The following is an 18,802-nucleotide window of genomic DNA, read 5'->3' on the forward strand; positions in this document are numbered from 1 at the left end:
TGTCTCGAGCTCTGCACCTGGCTGGCATGTACCTGGCTCCTAATTCTATGGCACTTGTACACGCCCCCTCATGGATTTTGCTTACAGGGGAGTGAACAAGTGCACACTTATTGGGACAATTGGTTTTGCTCAATGCTCCTCCGTCCTGTCCTCGTCTGCTTTTGAAAAAGGTTAAAGGTAATCGAGAAGCAGAGGTGAGGAAACATGGAAACAAATGCACTTCAATGAAATTACTCTCCTTCCCCACTCTTGCCTCATTAGGCAAATGACATTTACATTGGTGGAATCCCAAAATAAATGTGCAAAGTGATCAAAACAAAATGAGCTAGTTGTGTAAGACATTTTATAGATAAAATAATAAGTAGCGTATAGTTTTTAAATGTGTGCATGCTTTTCTTCTTTGAGAAAACAACAGCTGATTCAAAGGGAACTGAATTAAATCACAAATCAAGCTCATTCAAAACATAACTTAGGCTTTGGATTGCACTCAACTCCAATCTGGAGATCAATGCTCTCGCTTACTAGCAATGCCGACCGTATTATCTCCCAAGAGAATTGTCTTACATAGGTATTCCATTACTTGTTAGATATTACTGCACTGTTGGAGCTAGAAGCACAAGCATTTCGCTACACCCGCTATAACATCTGCTAAACACATGTATGTGACAAATACAATTTGATTTGATTTGATTTGGTTACACGTAGTCTGTTATAACCTATTACCTACTAAGTGACTGGCCAATAGCCTGAGGTCAAACAAGCAAAACGGCAAACTAAAGGGGATGGATGCTGACAAGCTGAACATAACTGGCACATATCCATACAAAAATTCACCATTAATGGGTTGGTCCTCATGAAATAAACATCATAGGCCCATTAGCCTCATAAGTTATTAAAACCTCCTGAGACCATGTCTGCATCCCAAATGGCACCCTGTTCACTTTATAGTGCACTACTTTGACCAGGACTCATTTGGGACACAACCCAAGCTGTAAAAAAAACAAAAAAAAAACATTATTACCAGGCAGATCAGATCAGAGGGAGTCTCCCCAAGCATGCCCCCCTTAGTTTAACCATCATAACAGGGTAACCTATAGCATTCATTGGACCGAAGTCACCACTGACTAGCATCAGTAGAGAGTGCATCCATGACTGAGAAAGGGGGACTTGGGTCGCATGATATCTCATTGGATGTTGTCTTGAGTATATGTCACTCCCACCTGTCTTCTGGCTTCATCCATGACCTCGGCGAGAAGGTGTGAGTGTGACCAAGGCATTCCAGAGCTCTCCTTCAGTCCTGATGGAGACAATCAGCATGTTTGAGGTGGTAAGTTTGAGCAAGGCAAAGTGCATAATCGCTAACCTTGATCACATAATGACCAGTTATTTGGGATGCAAGGTGATTTGTAAATGAGTAATTCTGACTGCAACGTAGTCGGTCTCAAACCTGCATATTCCCATACCATTTCCCCTATCGGCTTGGGCTAGTTTTGGTGCAAACTCTATTTTCATTTTAGCAAGGTGTATTGTAATATTCAATGGTTCACTTTGCTTTGTGTAAAGCCTACCTTTAAGCATACACTGCCTGACCTCCTCTGCTTCGTAGCGCAGCCCAGTACTGTGGATGAAGTTGAGGGGAAGGCTGGGCTCAGGGAGAGGGTATTGCTTCACCTCTCCATTCAACTCCAGGCTCGTAGGACACCACATGTGGTTGGGGACCTCAGATAGAAACAACACATAATATGATATTTTCTCTTTGAAGCCATTGATATGAAAGTACAGTGCAATATCGAAGAGCCCTCACTGCTGCTCGATCATCCTATTTTTCCAGCCTAATTGAGGAGAATAAGAAAAATCCTAAAGTTATATTTGATACTGTCGCAAAGCTAACTAAAAAGCAGCATTCCCCAAGAGAGGATGCCTTTCACTACAGCAGTGATGAATTCATGAACTTCTTCGACGAAAAGATCATGATCATTAGAAAGCAAATTACAGACTCCTCTTTGAATCTGAGTATTTCTCCAAAGCTCAGCTGTCCTGAGTCTGCACAAAACTGCCAGGACCTAGGATCAATGGAGACACTCAAGTCTTGACACATTCATGAAAATAGTCATGGCCTCTAAACCTTCAAGCTGCATACTGGACCCTATTCCAACTAAACTACTGAAAGAGCTACTTCCTGTGCTTGGCCCTCCTATGTTGAACATAATAAATGGCTCCCTATCAACTGGATGTGTACCAAACTCACTAAAGGTGGCAGTAATAAAGCCTCTCTTGAAAAAGCCAAACCTTGACCCAGAAAATGTAAAAAACTATCGGCCTATATCGAATCTCCCATTCCTCTCAACATTTTTTGAAAAAGCTGTTGTGCAGCAACTCACTGCCTTCCTGAAGACAAATAATGTATAGGAAACGCTTCAGTCTGGTTTTAGACCCCATCATAGCACTGAGACTGCACTCGTGAAGGTGGTAAATGACCTCTTAATGGCGTCAGACCAAGGCTCTGCATCTGTCCTCGTGCTCCTAGACCTTAGTGCTGCTTTTGACACCATCGATCACCCCATTCTTTTGGAGAGATTGGAAACCTTAATTGGTCTACACGGACAAGTTCTTGCCTGGCTAAGATCTTATCTGTCGGAAAGATATCAGTTCGTCTCTGTGGATGGTTTGTCCTCTGACAAATCAATTGTAAGTTTTGGTGTTCCTTAACGTTCTGTTTTAGGACCACTATTGTTTTCACTATATATTTTACCTCTTGGTGATGTCATTCGGAAACACAATGTTAACTTTCATTTCTATGAGGACAACACACAGCTGTACATTTCGATGAAACATGGTGAAGCCCCAAAATTGCCTACCCTGGAAGCCTGTGTTTCAGACATAAGGAAGTGGATGGTGGCACATTTTTTACTTTTAAACTCGGACAAAACAGAGATGCTAGTTCTAGGTCCCAAGAAACAAAGATATCTTCTGTTGGATCTGACAATTAATCTTGATGGTTGTACAGTCGTCTCAAAAGAAACTGTGAAGGACCTCGGCGTTAATCTGGACCCTGATCTCTCTTTTTACGAAAATATCAAGAATATTTCAAGGACAGCTTTTTTCCATCTTCGTAACATTGCAAAAATCAGAAACTTTTTGTCCAAAAATGATGCAGGGTTTTACTGCTAACCTACACAGCATTACATGGGCTTGCTCCTACCTATCTCTCCGATTTGGTCCTGTCGTACATACATACATACACGTACGCTACAGTCACAAGACGCAGGCCTCCTTATTGTCCCTAAAATTTCTAAGCAAACAGCTGGAGGCAGGGCTTCTCCTATAGAGCTCAATTTTTATGGAATGGTCTGCCTATCCACGTGAGAGACACAGACACGGTCTCAACCTTTAAGTCTTTACTGAAGACTCATCTCTTCAGTAGGTCCTATGATTGAGTGTAGTCTGGCCCAGGGGTGCGAAGGTGAACGGAAAGGCACTGGAGCGACAAACCACCCTTGCTGTCTCTGCCTGGCCGTTTCCCATCTCTCCATTGGGATTCTCTGCCTCTGACCCTATTACATTTTTATATTTTAGGCATTTTAGCAGACACTCTTATCCAGAGCGACTTACAGTTAATGAGTGCATACATTTTTTCATACTGGTTCCCCATGGGGATCGAACCCACAACCCTGGCGTTGCAAGCGCCATGCTCTACCAACTGAGCTACACAGGACTACAGGGGCTGAGTCACTGGCTTACTGGTGCTTTCCATGCCGTCCCTAGGAGGGGTGCGTCACTTGAGTGGGTTGAGTCACTGACGTGATCTTCCTGTCCGGTTTGTCGCCCCCTCTGGCTTGTGCAGTGGAGGAGATCTTCGTGGGCTATACTCAGCCTTGTCTCAGGGTAGTAGGTTGGTGGTCTGTTGATATCCCTCTGGTGGTGTGGGGGCTGTGCTTTGGCAAAGTGGGTGGGGTTATATCCTGCCTGGTATCGTCGGACGGGGCCACAGTGTCTCTTGACCCCCCCTGTCTCAGCCTCCAGTATCTATGCTGCAATAGCCTATGTGCCGGGGTCAGTCTGTTATATCTGGTGTTATTCTCCTGTCTTATCCAGTGTCCTGTGTGAATTTAAGTATGCTCCCTCTAATTCTCTCTCTCTCCCTCCCCTCCCGGAGGACCTGAACCCTAGGACCATGCCTCAGGACTACCTGGCCTGATGACTCCTTGCTGTCCCCAGGCCACCTGGTCGTGCTGCTGCTCCAGTTTCAACTCTTCTGCCTGCGACTATGGAACCCTGACCTGTTCACCGGACATGCTACCTTGTCCCAGACCTGCTGTTTTCAACTCTCTCTCTCTTCCGTACCTGCTATTTCAACCTCTAAATGCCCGGCTATGAAAAGCCAAGTGACATTTACCCCTGATGTCCTGACCTGTTGCAACCTCTGCAACCTCTACAACCATTGTGATTATTATTTGACCCTGCTGGTCATCTATGAACGTTTGAACATCTTGGAGAAAAATCTGGCCTTAACGGCCATGTACTGTTATAATTCTCCACCCGGCACAGCCAGACGGGGACTGGCCACCCCTCAGAGCCTGGTTCCTCTCTAGGTTTCTTCCTAGGTTTCTGCCTTTCTAGGGAGTTTTTCCTAGCCACCGTGCTTCTACATCTGCATTGCTTGCTGTTTGGGGTTTTAGGCTGGGTTTCTGTATAGCACTTTGTGACATCTGCTGATGTAAAAATTGCTTTATAATTGACTGATTGACTGATCAATGTCACACTTTGTTGTTCTCAATAGAGAATTGAAGAGAGAGGCTTGTTTGATGATACTAATAAACTTCCAACATAAACTCAAATGGTGTGCTTAATCAAAAACATGCTTTGACAAACACTATGAAAAATAAACTCTCAAACTTATCAAATGAACTACTGTGGCTTGCGAAAGTATTCACCCCCCATGGTATTTTTCCTATTTCGTTGCCTTACAGCCTGGAATTAAAATGGATTTTTTGAGGGTTTGTATCATTTGATTTACACAACATGCCTACCACTTTGAAGATGCAAGATAAAAAAAATTGTGACACAAATAAGAAATACGACAAAAATACTGAAAACTTGAGCGTGCATAACTATTCAAAGTCAATACTTTGTAGAGCCATCTTTTGCAGCAATTACAGCTGCAAGTCTCTTGGGGTATGTCTCTATAAGCTTGGTACATCTAGCCACTGGGATTTCTGCCCATTCTTCAAGGCAAAACTGCTCCAGCTCCTTCAAGTTGGATGGGTTCCGCTGGTGTACAGCAATATTTAAGTCATACCACAGATTCTCAATTGGATTGAGGTCTGGGCTTTGACTAGGCTATTCCAAGACATTTAAATGTTTCCCCTTAAACCACTCAAGTGTTGCTTTAGCAGTATGCTTAGGGTCATTGTCCTGCTGGAAGGTGAACCTTGATCCCAGTCTCAAATCTCCCTCAAGAATTTCCCTGTATTTAGCGCCATCCATCATTCCTTCAATTCTGACCAGTTTCCAAGTCCTTGCCAATGAAAAACATCCCCACAGCATGATGCTGCCACCACCATGCTTCACTGTGGGGATGGTGTTCTCGGGGTGATGAGAGGTGTTGGGTTTGCGCCAGACATAGCGTTTTTCTTGATGGCCAAAAAGCTCAATTTTAGTCTCATCTGACCAGAGTACCTTCTTCCATATGTTTGGGGAGTCTCCCACATACCTTTTGGCAAACACCAAACATGTTTGCTTATTCTTTTCTTTAAGCAATGGCTTTTTTCTGGCCATTCTTCCGTAAAGCCCAGCTCTGTGGAGTGTATAGCTTAAAGTGGTCCTATAGACAGATACTCCAATCTCCGCTGTGGAGCTTTGCAGCTCCTTCAGGATTATCTTTGGTCTCTTTGTTGCCTCTCTGATTAATGCCCTCCTTGCCTGGTCTGTGAGTTTTGGTGGGAGGCCCTCTCTTGGCAGGTTTGTTGTGGTGACATATTCTTTCCATTTATTAATAATGGATTTAATGGTGCTCCGTGGGATGTTCAAAGTTTTGGATATTCTTTGATAACCCAACCCTGGTCTGTCCTTCTCCACAACTTTGTCCCTGACCTGTTTGGAGAGCTCCTTGGTCTTCATGGTGCCGCTTGCTTGGTGGTGCCCCTTGCTTAGTGGTGTTGCAGACTCTGGGGCCTTTCAGAACAGGTTGTGTATATATACTGAGATCATGTGACAGATCATGTGACACTTAGATTGCACACAGGTGGACTTTATTTAACTAATTATGTGACTTCTGAAGGTATTTGATTGTACCAGATCTTATTTAGGGGCTTCATAGCAAAGGGGGTGAATACATATGCACGCACCACTTTTCCGTTATTTATTTTTTAGAATTGTTTGAAACAAGTTATTTTTTTCATTTCACTTCACCAATTTTGACTATTTTGTGTATGTCCATTTCATGGAAACCACATAAAAATCCATTTAAATTACAGGTTGTAATTCAACAAAATAGGAAAAACACCAAGAGGGATGAATACTTTTGCAAGGCACAGAGCAAAAAAAATATAAATGCAGCATGTAACAATTTCAAAGATTTTACTGAGTTACAGTTCATTTAAGGAAATCAGTCAACTGAAATAAATTCATTAGGCTCTAATCTATGGATTTCACATGACTGGGAATACAGATATGCATCTGATGGTCACAGATACCTAAAAAAAAAGTAGGGGAGTGGATCAGAAAACCAATCATTATCTGGTGTGACCACCATTTGCCTCATGCAGAGTGACACATCTCCGTCGCATAGAGTTGATCAGGCTGTTGATTGTGGCCTGTGAAATGTTGTCCCACTCCCCTTCAATGGCTGTGCGAAGTTGCTGGATATTGGCGGGAACTGGAACACGCTGTCGTACACGTCGATCCAGAGCATCCCAAACATGCTCAATGGGTGACAAAAGTATGCAGGCCATGGAAGAACTGGGACATTTTCAGCTTCCAGGAATTGTGTCCAGATCCTTGAGACATGGGGCCATGCATTATAATACTGAAACATGAGGTGATGGCGGTGGATGAATGGGACGACAGTGGGCCTCAGGATCTCGTCACGGTATCAGTGCATTCAAATTGCTATCGATAAAATGCTATTGTGTTTGTTGTCTGTAGCTTATGCCTGCCCATACCATAACCCCACCGCCACCATGAGGCACTCTGTTCACAATGTTGACATCAGCAAACCTCTCGCCCACACGACGCCATACACACTGTCTGCCATCTGCCCAGTACAGTTGACACCGGGATTCATCCATGAAGAGCACACTTGTCCAGTGTGCCAGTGGCCATCAAAGGTGAGCATGCAGTCAGGTCAAGACCCTGGTGAGGACGACGAGCACGCAGATGAGCTTCCCTGAGACGGTTTCTAACTGTTTGTGCATAAATTCTTCGGTTGTGCAAACCCACAATTTCATCAGCTGTCCGCGTTTATATTTTCGTTCAGTATACGTAGGTTATTGAAGTTGTTCAGGAGGCTATGGAAATGTTCATTCAAGTCAGCCCTTCAATAAATCATAAACTTGTTTAATTTACTCAGAATCTTCATCATTAGATCAATTATAGTGTGCAGTTCTTCCCTTACCCTCCTCTGGCTGTGACTTGTTAGAATTATGTATTTCCTCTGTGTGTGTGTGTGTGTGTCTGCTAATTCCTACCTTGATGGTCCCCTTGGTCCCAGTGATAACAGCATCATTTGTCAGCATCATCGTGATGGAGCACGTGCACACAGCCATTCTGTACCCAGAAAACTTTAAGACCAAAACTACTGTTCCATCCACTCCTGGAGGTGCAAATACAAAGCCTTAGAAATAGCAAAACCATTTATTTATTTCAGTGGGAGACATGAAAAGGGAGACTCTGGTATGTGAGTTAAGCAAGTGGATCTCAAGTCAGAATACCACCAATTACCTGTGTCAATACAGTGTCCCGTGGCTTGGATGGACTCAGGTCTCTCCCCATTAAACACCATGAAGACAAACTGCAGGCAGTAGATCCCCAGGTCTAGTAGTGCCCCTCCACCCAGTTCTCTCTGGGCCAGGCGAGGGATGTGTGTGAGGGGGGCTCCCAAGTCGGCCCTTACCATCTGGACCTCTCCCACCTCACCCTGGCCTAGCAGCCTGCCCACCTCTACAGACACAGGGAAGAAACGAGTCCAGATCGCCTGGGCGACAGAGAGATATAAGGGAGATAGATATAAGAGGGATGTCTTACTACTGCCATACTGCTCTATGATAGAGGCTATCTGGTGTGTATGAAGGGGGATATAGGAGGAATGCTTCCGTACTGCCATACTGCTCTATGATAGCGGCTATCTGATGTGTATGAAGGGGGATATAGGAGGAAAGCTTCACTACTGCCATACCGCTTTACGATAGAGGCTATCTGGTGTGTATGAAGGGGGATATAGGAGGAATGCTTCACTACTCTAGCATAGAAGCTTTCACTTTCTGTGTTGCATTTCATCAGAACATAGTGTACACACGTACAGTACCAGTTAAAAGTTTGGACACACCTACTCATTCAAGGATTTTTCTTTATTTTTACTATTGTAGAATAATAGTGAAGACATCAAAACTATGAAATAACACATATGGAATCCTGTAGTAACCAAAAAAGTGTTAAACAAATGAAAACATATTTTATATTTCAGATTTTTCAAAGTAGCCACTCTTTGCCTTGACGACAGCTTTGCACACTCTTGGCATTCTCGCAACCAGCTTCATGAGGTAGTCACCTGGAATGATTTAATGCGTTTGAGCCAATCAGTTGTGTTGTGACAAGGCAGGGGTGGTATACAGAAGATAGCCCTACTTGGTAAAAGACCAAGTCCATAATATGGCAAGAACAGCTCAAATAAGCAAAGAAAAACGACAGTCCATCATTACTTTAAAGACATGAAGGTCAGTCAATTCAGAAAACTTAAAGTTTCTTCAAGTGCAGTCGCAAAAACCATCAAGCGCTTCATGAGGAATGCTTTTCCAACAGTCTTGAAGGAGTTCCCACATATGCTGAGCACTTGTTGGCTGCTTTTCCTTCACTCTGCGGTCCAACTCATCCCAAACCATCTCAATGGGGTTGAGGTCGGGTGATTGTGGAGGCCAGGTCATCTGATGCAGCACTCCATCACTCTCCTTCTTGGTGCCAAATAGCCCTTACACAGCCTGGAGGTGTGTTTTGGGTCATTGTCGTGTTGAAAAACAAATGATAGTCCCACTAAGCCCAAACCAGATTGGATGGCGTATTGCTGCAGAATGCTGTGGTAGCCATGCTGGTTAAGTGTGCCTTGAATTCTAAATAAATCACCAACAGTTTCACAAGCAAGGCACCCCCACACCATAACACCTCCTCCTCCATGCTTCATGGTGGGAACCACACATGCAGAGATCATCAGTTCACCTTCTCTGCGTCTAACAAAGACACGGCGGTTGGAAACAAAAATCTCAAATTTGGACTCATCAGACCAAAGGACAGATTTCCACTGGTCTAATGTCCATTGCTCGTGTTTCTTGGCCCAAGCAAGTCCCTTATTATTATTGGTGTCCTTTAGTAGTGGTTTCTTTGCATCAATTCGACCATGAAGGCCTGATTCACGCAGTCTCCTCTGAACAATTGATGTTGAGATGTGTCTGTTACTTGAACTCTGTGAAGCATTTATTTGGGCTGCAATCTGAGGTGCAGTTAACTCTAATGAACTTATCCCCTGCAGCAGAGGTAACTCTGGGTCTTCCTTTCCCGTGGCGGTCCTCCTGAGAGCCAGTTTCATCAAAGCGCTTGATGGTTTTTGCGACTGCACTTTAAGTTAGTTCTTGAAATTTTCCGGATTGACTGACCTTCATGTCTTAAAGTAATGATTGACTGTCGTTTCTCTTTGCTTATTTGAGCTGTTTTTGACATAATATGGACTTGGTCTTTTACCAAATAGGGCTATCTTCTGTATACCACCCCTACCTTGTCACAACACAACTGATTGGCTCAAACACATTAAGAAGGAAAGAAATTCCACAAATTAACTTTTAAGAAGGCACACCTGTTAATTGAAATGCATTCCAGGTGACTACCTCATGAAGCTGGTTGAGAGAATGCCAGGAGTGTGCAAAGCTGTCATCAAGGCAAAGGGTGGCTACTTTGAAGAATCTCATATATAACATATATTTTGATTTGTTTAACACGTTTTTGGTTACTACATGATTCCATGTGTTATTTCATAGTTTTGATGTCTTCACTATTATTCTACAATGTAGAAAATAGTAAAAAAATTAAGAAAAACCCTGGAAGGAGTAGGTGTGTCCAAATCTTGACTGGTACTGTATGTCAGCCCAACATATATTATTTAGGAAAAACCATACCACAGTTTAAATATGTCAGTGTTGATGTACTGTATGTGTAAGTATATGATCAGAAGGAGCTTTAGAGTAAACTTGTATGGACAAGTTTAAAATGTCAGGTGTCCCCCGTACAGTACCTCCATCAGAAAGACATCATTCTCCTTGGCTGTGTTGGTGAGCTCCAGTACCTCTCTTAGATTCATGGCCAGGGGTTTCTCTATGAGTACGTTCTTATGGGAGGTCAAGAAGAGCTTACCTGTACTCAGGTGGTGAGAGTGGATTGTTCCCACATACACCACATCTGCAAAGAGAGATAGGGGTACGAGCATGGGTTTACAGCTCCAGTCAATTTAAAGCAACAAGCCTATACCAAATAGGTTATCAGGTTTTGTCCTCTGGTTACAGCTGATTTTTGGCCTGAAATGGCCAAACACCTTGGCTCTACAGTATCTTTTGTCAAGGTAAAAATGTTAACCAGGTCTGTACCAGGCTAATGGATTTCATGATAGAACCCACCTATGTCTGAGTCTTTTGCTAGCTCATCATAGCTCCCATAGGCTCTTGGGATGTTGTGATTTTTGGCAAACTCTTGGGCATGCTGCAGATTCCGAGCAGCAACAGCCACAATCTGAAAAATATAACAATTTTCATTGTTTCAATCAGAGGTGAATTGAATAGAATTTATTTTGTAAAAAATATATACAACAAGATGTACAATGTATTCCCAGGGTATAGCACTTAAAACGCTCATTTCCATAGTGGTCCTAGATGGTAATAGTATTTAGAGTAGTAATAGCACTCTAAATTACCTTTAATTTCTTACTTGAATCCCATCAACATTTATGTTAGCTTTCCTCAACCACATTCCTCAATTTGGCAGGGTCAGGCTGTTGAAATTACACATTGTGCCTTACTTACCATAAATTAATATTTGATGGCCCAGTATTTTGAGAATTACGGTAAAGTTTTACACAACATGCAATCAATGGAGAAAATGGAAATGGAGTTATTTACAAAATATATATATATGTTTTCTTCTCACTAATGTCACTAACGAGTAAAACTTTCATTAAATTATTTTACAATAATACCAAATGGCTGCTCAAAAATACACTTTACCAAGCACCAAGTTTTAGGATTCACCCACATTCCCAATCACAAATAACGTTTACCTGGTGGTCGTCGTGAGGTAGGGTCCTCAGAGCTACTGTAAAGTCGTGGCTGATTTTCCCTGCACTGCAGATTCCCCACCGTGTTGCCATGATAATTTCTAAACTAGCACGTCTCTCTATCTACCCCAGACAGATTTAGCAGACTTTTTTGATAAGCAAATATTTCCCACCAGTAGGGGGAGACAGAATACCGGTAGCCAATCTCAGCTTGTACCTTAACGGAAATTCCACTAGGTGGAGCCAGAGGCTTAACTCTGAAACCTAGAAATACCCGAGGGGCCCATAAGTCTATTTATTAGCATCACTGATGTGATACTATTATGCAGGTATTTAGTTCCAAAAGTATTTTAAGTATTTTAGAGACCACCAAACTCAAACTATATACACAATAAGGTGATTAATCAAATTATTGCAATGGTGTTCATAGATTATATTTCTATGTTGAGAGCTCTGATTTCTTATCCACTGTCAATCACATGTAGCCTACATGTGTCTACATAATGTGCTGCTTTGTCTTTAGCCCTACACACAGAGTGCTGGTTGTCTTCTCAACAGAAGGATAGGCCATGCCATCCTTTCCCAGCCTGCAGAAGACTTCAAGACGGTGGGAACTTGGTCCAGGACAGCCCATAATTGTGGGCTATTTATATCTGTGCTGTGCACAATCTGTCAAGGGCTATTCCCAGGGGCCTGCTGCCGGCAGCCTCCCCAAGCCGCGGAATTTAACCAGGGACAACTCTCCAGATGTGATGGAAAACATCTGGGTCGCTGCCTGGTCTGGTCTGCCTACATACAGGCCTTGCCTGTCCACCCCTTGCTATCAGTGTACCAGGAGAGCTGAAAGAGAGAGAAGGCCTCTCTCAGCTCACCTTTTACACTAGTGATAAATAGCACTTCAGTTTGATCTAATGGATGAAGTGGTGTTAGAGTTTACAGTGAGTGCCCTATTCACTTTAAGTACTGTAGGGTAGGCCTACTGTGGATGGCCAGATGTGAAAATACATGCATAACAGGAGTCTAGAAAGAGCTCGAGAGTTCAGAAAGAGTGTATTACTTGAGTTGTGTGATGGACCATAATTATATCCTCCTGATTCCTGCTTACAATCAAAAACTAAAGCAGGAAGCACCAGTGACATGGTCAATAAATAAGTGGTCAGATGAAGCAGATGCTAAGCTACAGGACTGTTTTGCTAGCACAGACTTGAGGAGTACACCACATCAGTCACTGGCTTCATCAATAAGTGCATCGATGATGTCGTCCCCACAGTGACTGTACGTACATACCCCAACCAAAAGTCATGGATTACAGGCAACATCCGCACTGAGCTAAAGGGTAGAGCTAACGCTTTCAAGGAGCGGGACTCTAACCCGGAAGCTTATAAGAAATCCCGCTATGCCCTCCGATGAACCATCAAACAGGCAAAGCGTCAATACAGGACTACGATCAAATCGTACTACACTGGCTCCAACGCTCGTCGGATGTGTCAGGGCTTGCTAACTATTACAGACTACAAAGGGAAGCACAGCCGCGAGCTGCTCAGTGACACGAGCCTACCAGACGAGCTAAATTACTTCTATGCTCGCTTCGAGGCAAGTAACACTGAAACATGCATGAGAGCATCAGCTGTTCCAGATGACTGTGTGATCACGCTCTCTGTAGCCGATGTGAGTAAGACCTTTAAACAGGTCAACATTCACAAGGCCGCAGGGCCAGACGGATTACCAGAACGTGTACTCCGAGCATGTGCTGACCAACTGGCAAGTGTCTTCACTGACATTTTCAACCTCTCCCTGTCTGAGTCTGTAATACCAACATGTTTCAAGCAGACCACCATAGTCCCTGTGCCCAAGAACACTAAGGTCACCTGCCTAAATGACTACCGACCCGTAGCACTCACGTCTGTAGCCATGAAGTGCTTTGAAAGGCTGGTCAATGCTCACATCAACACCATTTTCCCAGAAACCCCAGACCCACAATTTGCATATCGCCCCAACAGATCCACAGATGATGCAATCTCTATTGCGCTCCACACTGCCCTTTCACACCTGGACAAAAGGAACACCTACAGTTGAAGTCAGCAGTTTACATACACTTAGGTTGGAGTCATTAAAACTCATTTTTCAACCACTCCACAAATTTCTTGTTAACAAACTATAGTTTTGGCAAGTCGGTTAGGACATCTACTTTGTGCATGACACAAGTCATTTTTCCACCAATTGTTTACAGACAGATTATTTCACTTATAATTCACTGTATCACAATTCCAGTGGGTCAGAAGTTGACTGTGCCTTTAAACAGCTTGGAAAATTCCAGAAAATGATGTCATGGCTTTAGAAGCTTCTGATAGGCTAATTGACATCATTTGAATCAATTGGAGGTGTACCTGTGGATGTATTTCAAGGCCTACCTTCAACCTACGTGCCTCTTTGCTTGACATCATGGGAAAATCAAAAGAAATCAGCCAAGACCTATAGGGAGGAGGTCAGAGACCCGGCCGTGTGGTGCCAGGTCAACAACCTCACCCTCAACGTGATCAAGACAAAGGAGATGATTGTGGACTACAGGAAAAAGAAGAGGACCGAGCACGACCCCATTCTCATCGACGGGGCTGTAGTGGAGTAGGTTGAGAGCTTCAAGTTCCTTGGTGTCCACATCACCAACAAACTAACATGGTCCAAGCACACCAAGACAGTCGTGAAGAGGGCACGACAAAACCTATTCCCCTTAAGGAGACTGAAAAGATTTGGTATGGGTCCTCAGATCCTGAAAAGGTTCTACAGCTAAACCATCGAGAGCATCCTGACTGGTTGCATCACTGCCTGGTATGGCAACTGCTCGGCCTCCGACCGCAAGGCACTACAGAGGGTAGTATGTACGGCCCAGTACATCAATGGGGCCAAGCTTCCTGCCAACAAGGACCTCTATACCAGGCGGTGTCAGAGGAAGGCCCTAAAAATTGTCAAAGACTCCAGCCACCCTAGTCATAGACTGTTCTATCTGCTACCGCACGGCAAGCGGTACCGGAGCGCCAAGTCTAGGTTGTAGAGGCTTCCAAACAGCTTCTACTCCCAAGCCATAAGACTCCTGAACATCTAATCAAATGGCTACCCAGACTATTTGCATTGCCCCCACCCCTCTTTTACGCTGCTGCTACTCTGTTTATCTATGCAGTCACTTTAATAACTCTACCTATATGTACATATTACCCCAATTACCTCGACTTACCAGTGCCTCCTCACATTGATTCGGTACCGGTACCCCCTGTATATAGCCTCGCTATTGTTATTCTTACTGCTGCTCTTTAGTTATGTTATTTTTATTTCGTATTTTATATTGTATTTTTTTGTGATTTTCTTTGGTATTGTTTCTTGAAACTGCATTGTTGGTTAAGGGCTTGTAAGTAAACATTTCAATGTAAGGTCTAAACCTTTTGTATTCAGCGCATGTGACAAATACAATTTGATATAAGATACAGTTAACATGTTTGTGTATGCCTCCCCCCATAAAGAGATCATAAACTGAACTCATGAACATCTGCTTCCACTCTTTCATAACCAACAATCACAAAGTAGTCAATTTATTTATTGCTTTTTTTATTTGAAAAACATTACTTGTTAATTTGTTACATTGAGGACTATTGAAACACTTCCATGTTCTCTGTCTCGCAGCACAGGTTACATTAGGCACACAACAAGAATGCATACATCAACTTTCTATTTTCGTCTTTTACTTCAAATACAAACACAGAGAGAAGGAGGGTTATAGCAAACTGCATTGAAATTTCTAACTGTACAGAACTGAGATGCACAAACACGCTTCGACTTAGTTCAACATCTTCCCCGTGGAAGGAAAAAACAACAAATCATTCCTCAAGTCCACCTGTGGAATTACTAAAACATGTTTTTTTTTTTTTTAAAGGTACACCAGTAATCTATAGGAATGTGATCTAGAGCAGTTTGGCTGAGCTTTCACCTGCACATTGCCACCACCAGAGAACCCATTGGTTTAACTTTGAAGTCAACAGTACAAAACCCCCTACTAAAACATCCTGATAAAGAATATCATTAAATATACTTCCAAATAGAGCAATCCCTTAAGTGACATTGGCTTGTGCATGTGTATAAAGTATATCACATTTGTACACAGGCAGAGTAGACAGTGAAGCTGTGATTGCTAGATTTCTGAAAAAACTTCCCAAGAATGTACTATATGGCCATAATCAAAATCCCAAGAAAAACACTGCATTTATTTTTAGCCAGAGTGGGCCTACAAAAAATATAACAGCCCACATTGCAGTGACAAAAACATATAAATATTTCTGCAGCACAACAATAAGAGAACTACCTTAAGGATATTATAATTTATCTGTACATACTCCATCCATGCTGGGTCTATGTTTTAGCATGTACAGTTGATGTGTATGATAGTGAGTGAGTGTTTCTCTCAACAGCATGCGTTTGAGAAATGTCAGTCACATAATGTAGGACTCAATCTTGTGTCCTGTCTGTCGCCATGCTGCCTCCTCTTACTATTTTATTAGTCTCATGGAGGAGGGATGCTTGAGATGGTGTAGCCTAGCCTAGGCAGCGTTGCAGGCAAAGAGTTACATTTCCCTTCAATTTCACACAAGAGGGCCTTTGAAAACAAGCAGCCTTGTGGCTCTAAAAAAGACTGATCAGCGTTGAATCTGGGATAGTTATCAAGGTAGACTTGGGAACCCTGGGGTCCATCTCAATTATTGTGGTGGTTGGGAACTTCCTGTCCATCCTGCCTATCACAATCCTTCATAGGGGGGAGTACTGACATTTATAAGGATATGGATCTCCACTGCTCAGTTAAACATAGCAAAGATAACAGTATAATCATTATTTGTACATGTATATCGAGTAAAGCTTAGAGATGTAAAGTACTTTGAGGACAACTGGAGAGTGAGAAAATAGATATTGATCACATGTGCAGTGTTTTCAAATAAAGTCTTGGTCCTGGTTGATTAAGCCCCCCTTTCAACATATTTTTTTGGCATTTACTTATAATGATAAACTGAGTACGGACCATTCAACTTTTTGTTTTTTTGTTAGCGTCCAAGACATGACTAGATGACTACACACTAATACATGCAACACGTCATGGCACCTCACAGAGTAGGGGCCAGCTGAATGGCACATTGGAGTTATTATGGATACTAAGTGGTTGACAATCGATCACTTGGCAAATCACATTCTTCTACTTGACCACCCACTGTATAGTAAGGTGTGTAGGTGTCAGCAAAGCACAACGAAAACAATATTTGGACTATTCATCATTATCTTTTCTAATTTTAACTCACCCAGGTGAACATTACAAGTGCAGTCATAGTTTAACTTTCAGAGAAAACTTTAGAGCAACCCTGAAAGCTCTCTGGTCATCGTTGGTCTATAGAGTTGCCATTTCAGAGCTCAAACAGATAAGCCGATGATGACCCAAATCTAGTTCAGGGGTGTGTCTCCACTTTCTTTCTTTGCCCTTTACAGATCTCTGAATATGGGTACGGCTAGGCACAGCTGACTATGATACCACACCACACAGCCATCATATTAGCTTTACCAAGCTCAACAATCATTATCATCATCGTTATCATAATCTGACTGGAGATATCTTGTGCTCCATTGACAAGAGGAGAGCACTTCTTTCTTTCACCCACATCCTTAAAAACAAGTAAAACAAAGTAACTTCTTTATTTATTTGTTTACATCTTTCTCTCTCTTATAACCCTATCGTCATGCAATCCTATGGGTCTTTCACGCTCTACCAAAAGTGTCAGCGCAGTTAAATATTACAGTGATGCAATGATTCTGAATAGAGGATATAAGAGAACAAATAACAACAAAAAGCAGAGTAATTGCACAGTCATCGGGGCGGGGGGCTGGGGGGTAGAGTTTAGGCCTGATTGTGAACTGTCATGACAACCCAGTATTATAGGAGGCTATGTCGTCTCTATGGTGAAGATGGCACAGACACCTCCAGTAGGCGGTTGTTCTTGCGTTTGCAGGCAGCACTGTTTCCGTTCTTCGGTCCCCCCTGGATGAACTTGACACACACCTTGTCCTGCTTGAACTGCACCAGGAACCTGCCAGGGAGACAGAGGAAGTAGGATAAGAAACCATCTGACATCACATCCTGGGATTGAATTAGCTTGATCCCAGATCTGTTTGTGTAAACATAACAATGACCATAGCGGTTGGCAAGACATTACAAACACATCTGGGACCAGGCTAGGATTTGACTAAGGGAAACGACAACAGCATTGCGTTGCAATGTAAAGTCAACATGGCGACGTGTCTCCTGTTCTTACTCGTCTGAGATGTCGATGTTGATCTGGTCCCTGTCTGCAGCAGTGGTCCCTATGCGGTGGAGTTTGGTGATGATCTCTATAAGATGCTCACTGCTCAGCAGGAAGTCACCTTTGGAAGCCGAAGCAGAGCCCTATGGGTAAAAAAAACACAGAGAGGGGTGTTAGTAATTTCAATATCAATATGCCTACCCAATCTTTCCATGATTAGCCCTTAACGTTACACAAAAAGATATTGATCAGGACATTCCTACTATAACTAGATACACAGCGGGCTAAACTGGTTGAAATTACATCATTAGAACCAGTTTGCAACCAGTGGATTTATGCAGCAAGCAAAGCAGGTTCATTTCAACCAGCTTTGGCCGCTGCGTGTTCGCTAGATGGATGATGTCCATATGTAAGTTTAATCACAGTGGAGCTGGAGTGAGGCTCCCTCCCTCCATCACCTCTTTGAGCTTGAGGGCGAAGAAGCCGTCACTCTGGGTGCTGACCGACACGCTGGTGAGGTCTGGCAGGGGCACGCTGGCCTTCACCTGGCCTGTCTTTTGGTCAGCCAGGACAAAGTTGCTTTTGGTCAGAAGGAAAAGCCTCGGCGACCCCTGTAACAAGGACAGACTAGGTTTAATACGCCAAGAATTTGGTAACATTATTTTACGGTACAGAAATCACCAGTTATTTAATTAGAAAGTACATGGCAAAATTGTAATTTTAAAGTAATAACCTATACACGCATAAACTCATTCATAGCAAAAACTGAGCATTTATACAGTGATAGTGGTATAAAAGCATAGGTAGGCTGAATCTGTGAAATATAAATATTTTCCTTTGACTACTGTACAGCATAGTTACAGACATCCTCTAATAATAAAGCTATGACTCTGAAGAGTTTGAGCCATATGAACTGTGCTCAGGCCTGTCAGACTGTTGACTCCCTCAGGCT

The 18,802-nt window shown here is 42.9% G+C and overlaps 2 protein-coding genes across 6 annotated transcripts in view; both read right to left on the reverse strand.

Annotated features, from left to right (window-relative positions):
• Positions 1-326: 326 nt before the first annotated feature.
• Positions 327-11,635, reverse strand: LOC311143515 (trans-1,2-dihydrobenzene-1,2-diol dehydrogenase-like). Of its 2 annotated transcripts, XM_084179343.1 has the most exons (8): positions 11,531-11,635; positions 10,875-10,986; positions 10,496-10,659; positions 7,942-8,194; positions 7,689-7,834; positions 1,569-1,719; positions 1,221-1,297; positions 327-989 (listed from the first exon to the last, which is right to left on the reverse strand). In XM_084179343.1, the coding sequence occupies exons 1-8, from the start codon at positions 11,618-11,620 to the stop codon at positions 969-971; spliced, it is 1,014 nt and encodes a 337-aa protein (XP_084035469.1). In that variant the 5' UTR covers positions 11,621-11,635; the 3' UTR covers positions 327-968. The 2 variants fall into 2 exon arrangements, with proteins under 2 accessions (XP_084035469.1, XP_084035470.1); XM_084179344.1 differs by having other exon boundaries at positions 327-1,297; positions 7,689-7,813.
• Positions 11,636-15,103: 3,468 nt separating this feature from the next.
• Positions 15,104-18,802, reverse strand: part of LOC311143620 (unconventional myosin-Ib-like) — a 127,676-nt gene continuing 123,977 nt past the window's right edge. For all 4 annotated transcript variants that reach the window (XM_084179478.1, XM_084179475.1, XM_084179476.1 and 1 more), the window contains 3 exons: positions 18,309-18,461; positions 17,863-17,993; positions 15,104-17,637 (listed from right to left, as the gene is read on the reverse strand). In XM_084179478.1, coding sequence (XP_084035604.1) covers positions 17,505-17,637; positions 17,863-17,993; positions 18,309-18,461 — 417 coding nt within the window. In that variant the 3' untranslated portion in view covers positions 15,104-17,504. The remainder of the gene's footprint in view (positions 17,638-17,862; positions 17,994-18,308; positions 18,462-18,802) is intronic.

This window comes from Coregonus lavaretus, assembly GCF_964263955.1.
Source record: "Coregonus lavaretus genome assembly, chromosome: 16".
NCBI classification, from domain to species: domain Eukaryota; kingdom Metazoa; phylum Chordata; class Actinopteri; order Salmoniformes; family Salmonidae; genus Coregonus; species Coregonus lavaretus.

What these genes read in the sequence shown, in the direction of transcription:
- LOC311143515 (XM_084179343.1), bottom strand. Translation starts at nt 11,620, where the DNA reads ATGGCAACACGGTGGGGAATCTGCAGTGCAGGGAAAATCAGCCACGAC. An exon ending in TACCTCACGACGACCACCAG is followed by an intron (nt 10,987 to 11,530) that starts GTAAACGTTATT and finishes TATATTTTTCAG; the next exon opens with ATTGTGGCTGTTGCTGCTCG. An exon ending in ATGATGTCTTTCTGATGGAG is followed by an intron (nt 8,195 to 10,495) that starts GTACTGTACGGG and finishes TCTGTCGCCCAG; the next exon opens with GCGATCTGGACTCGTTTCTT.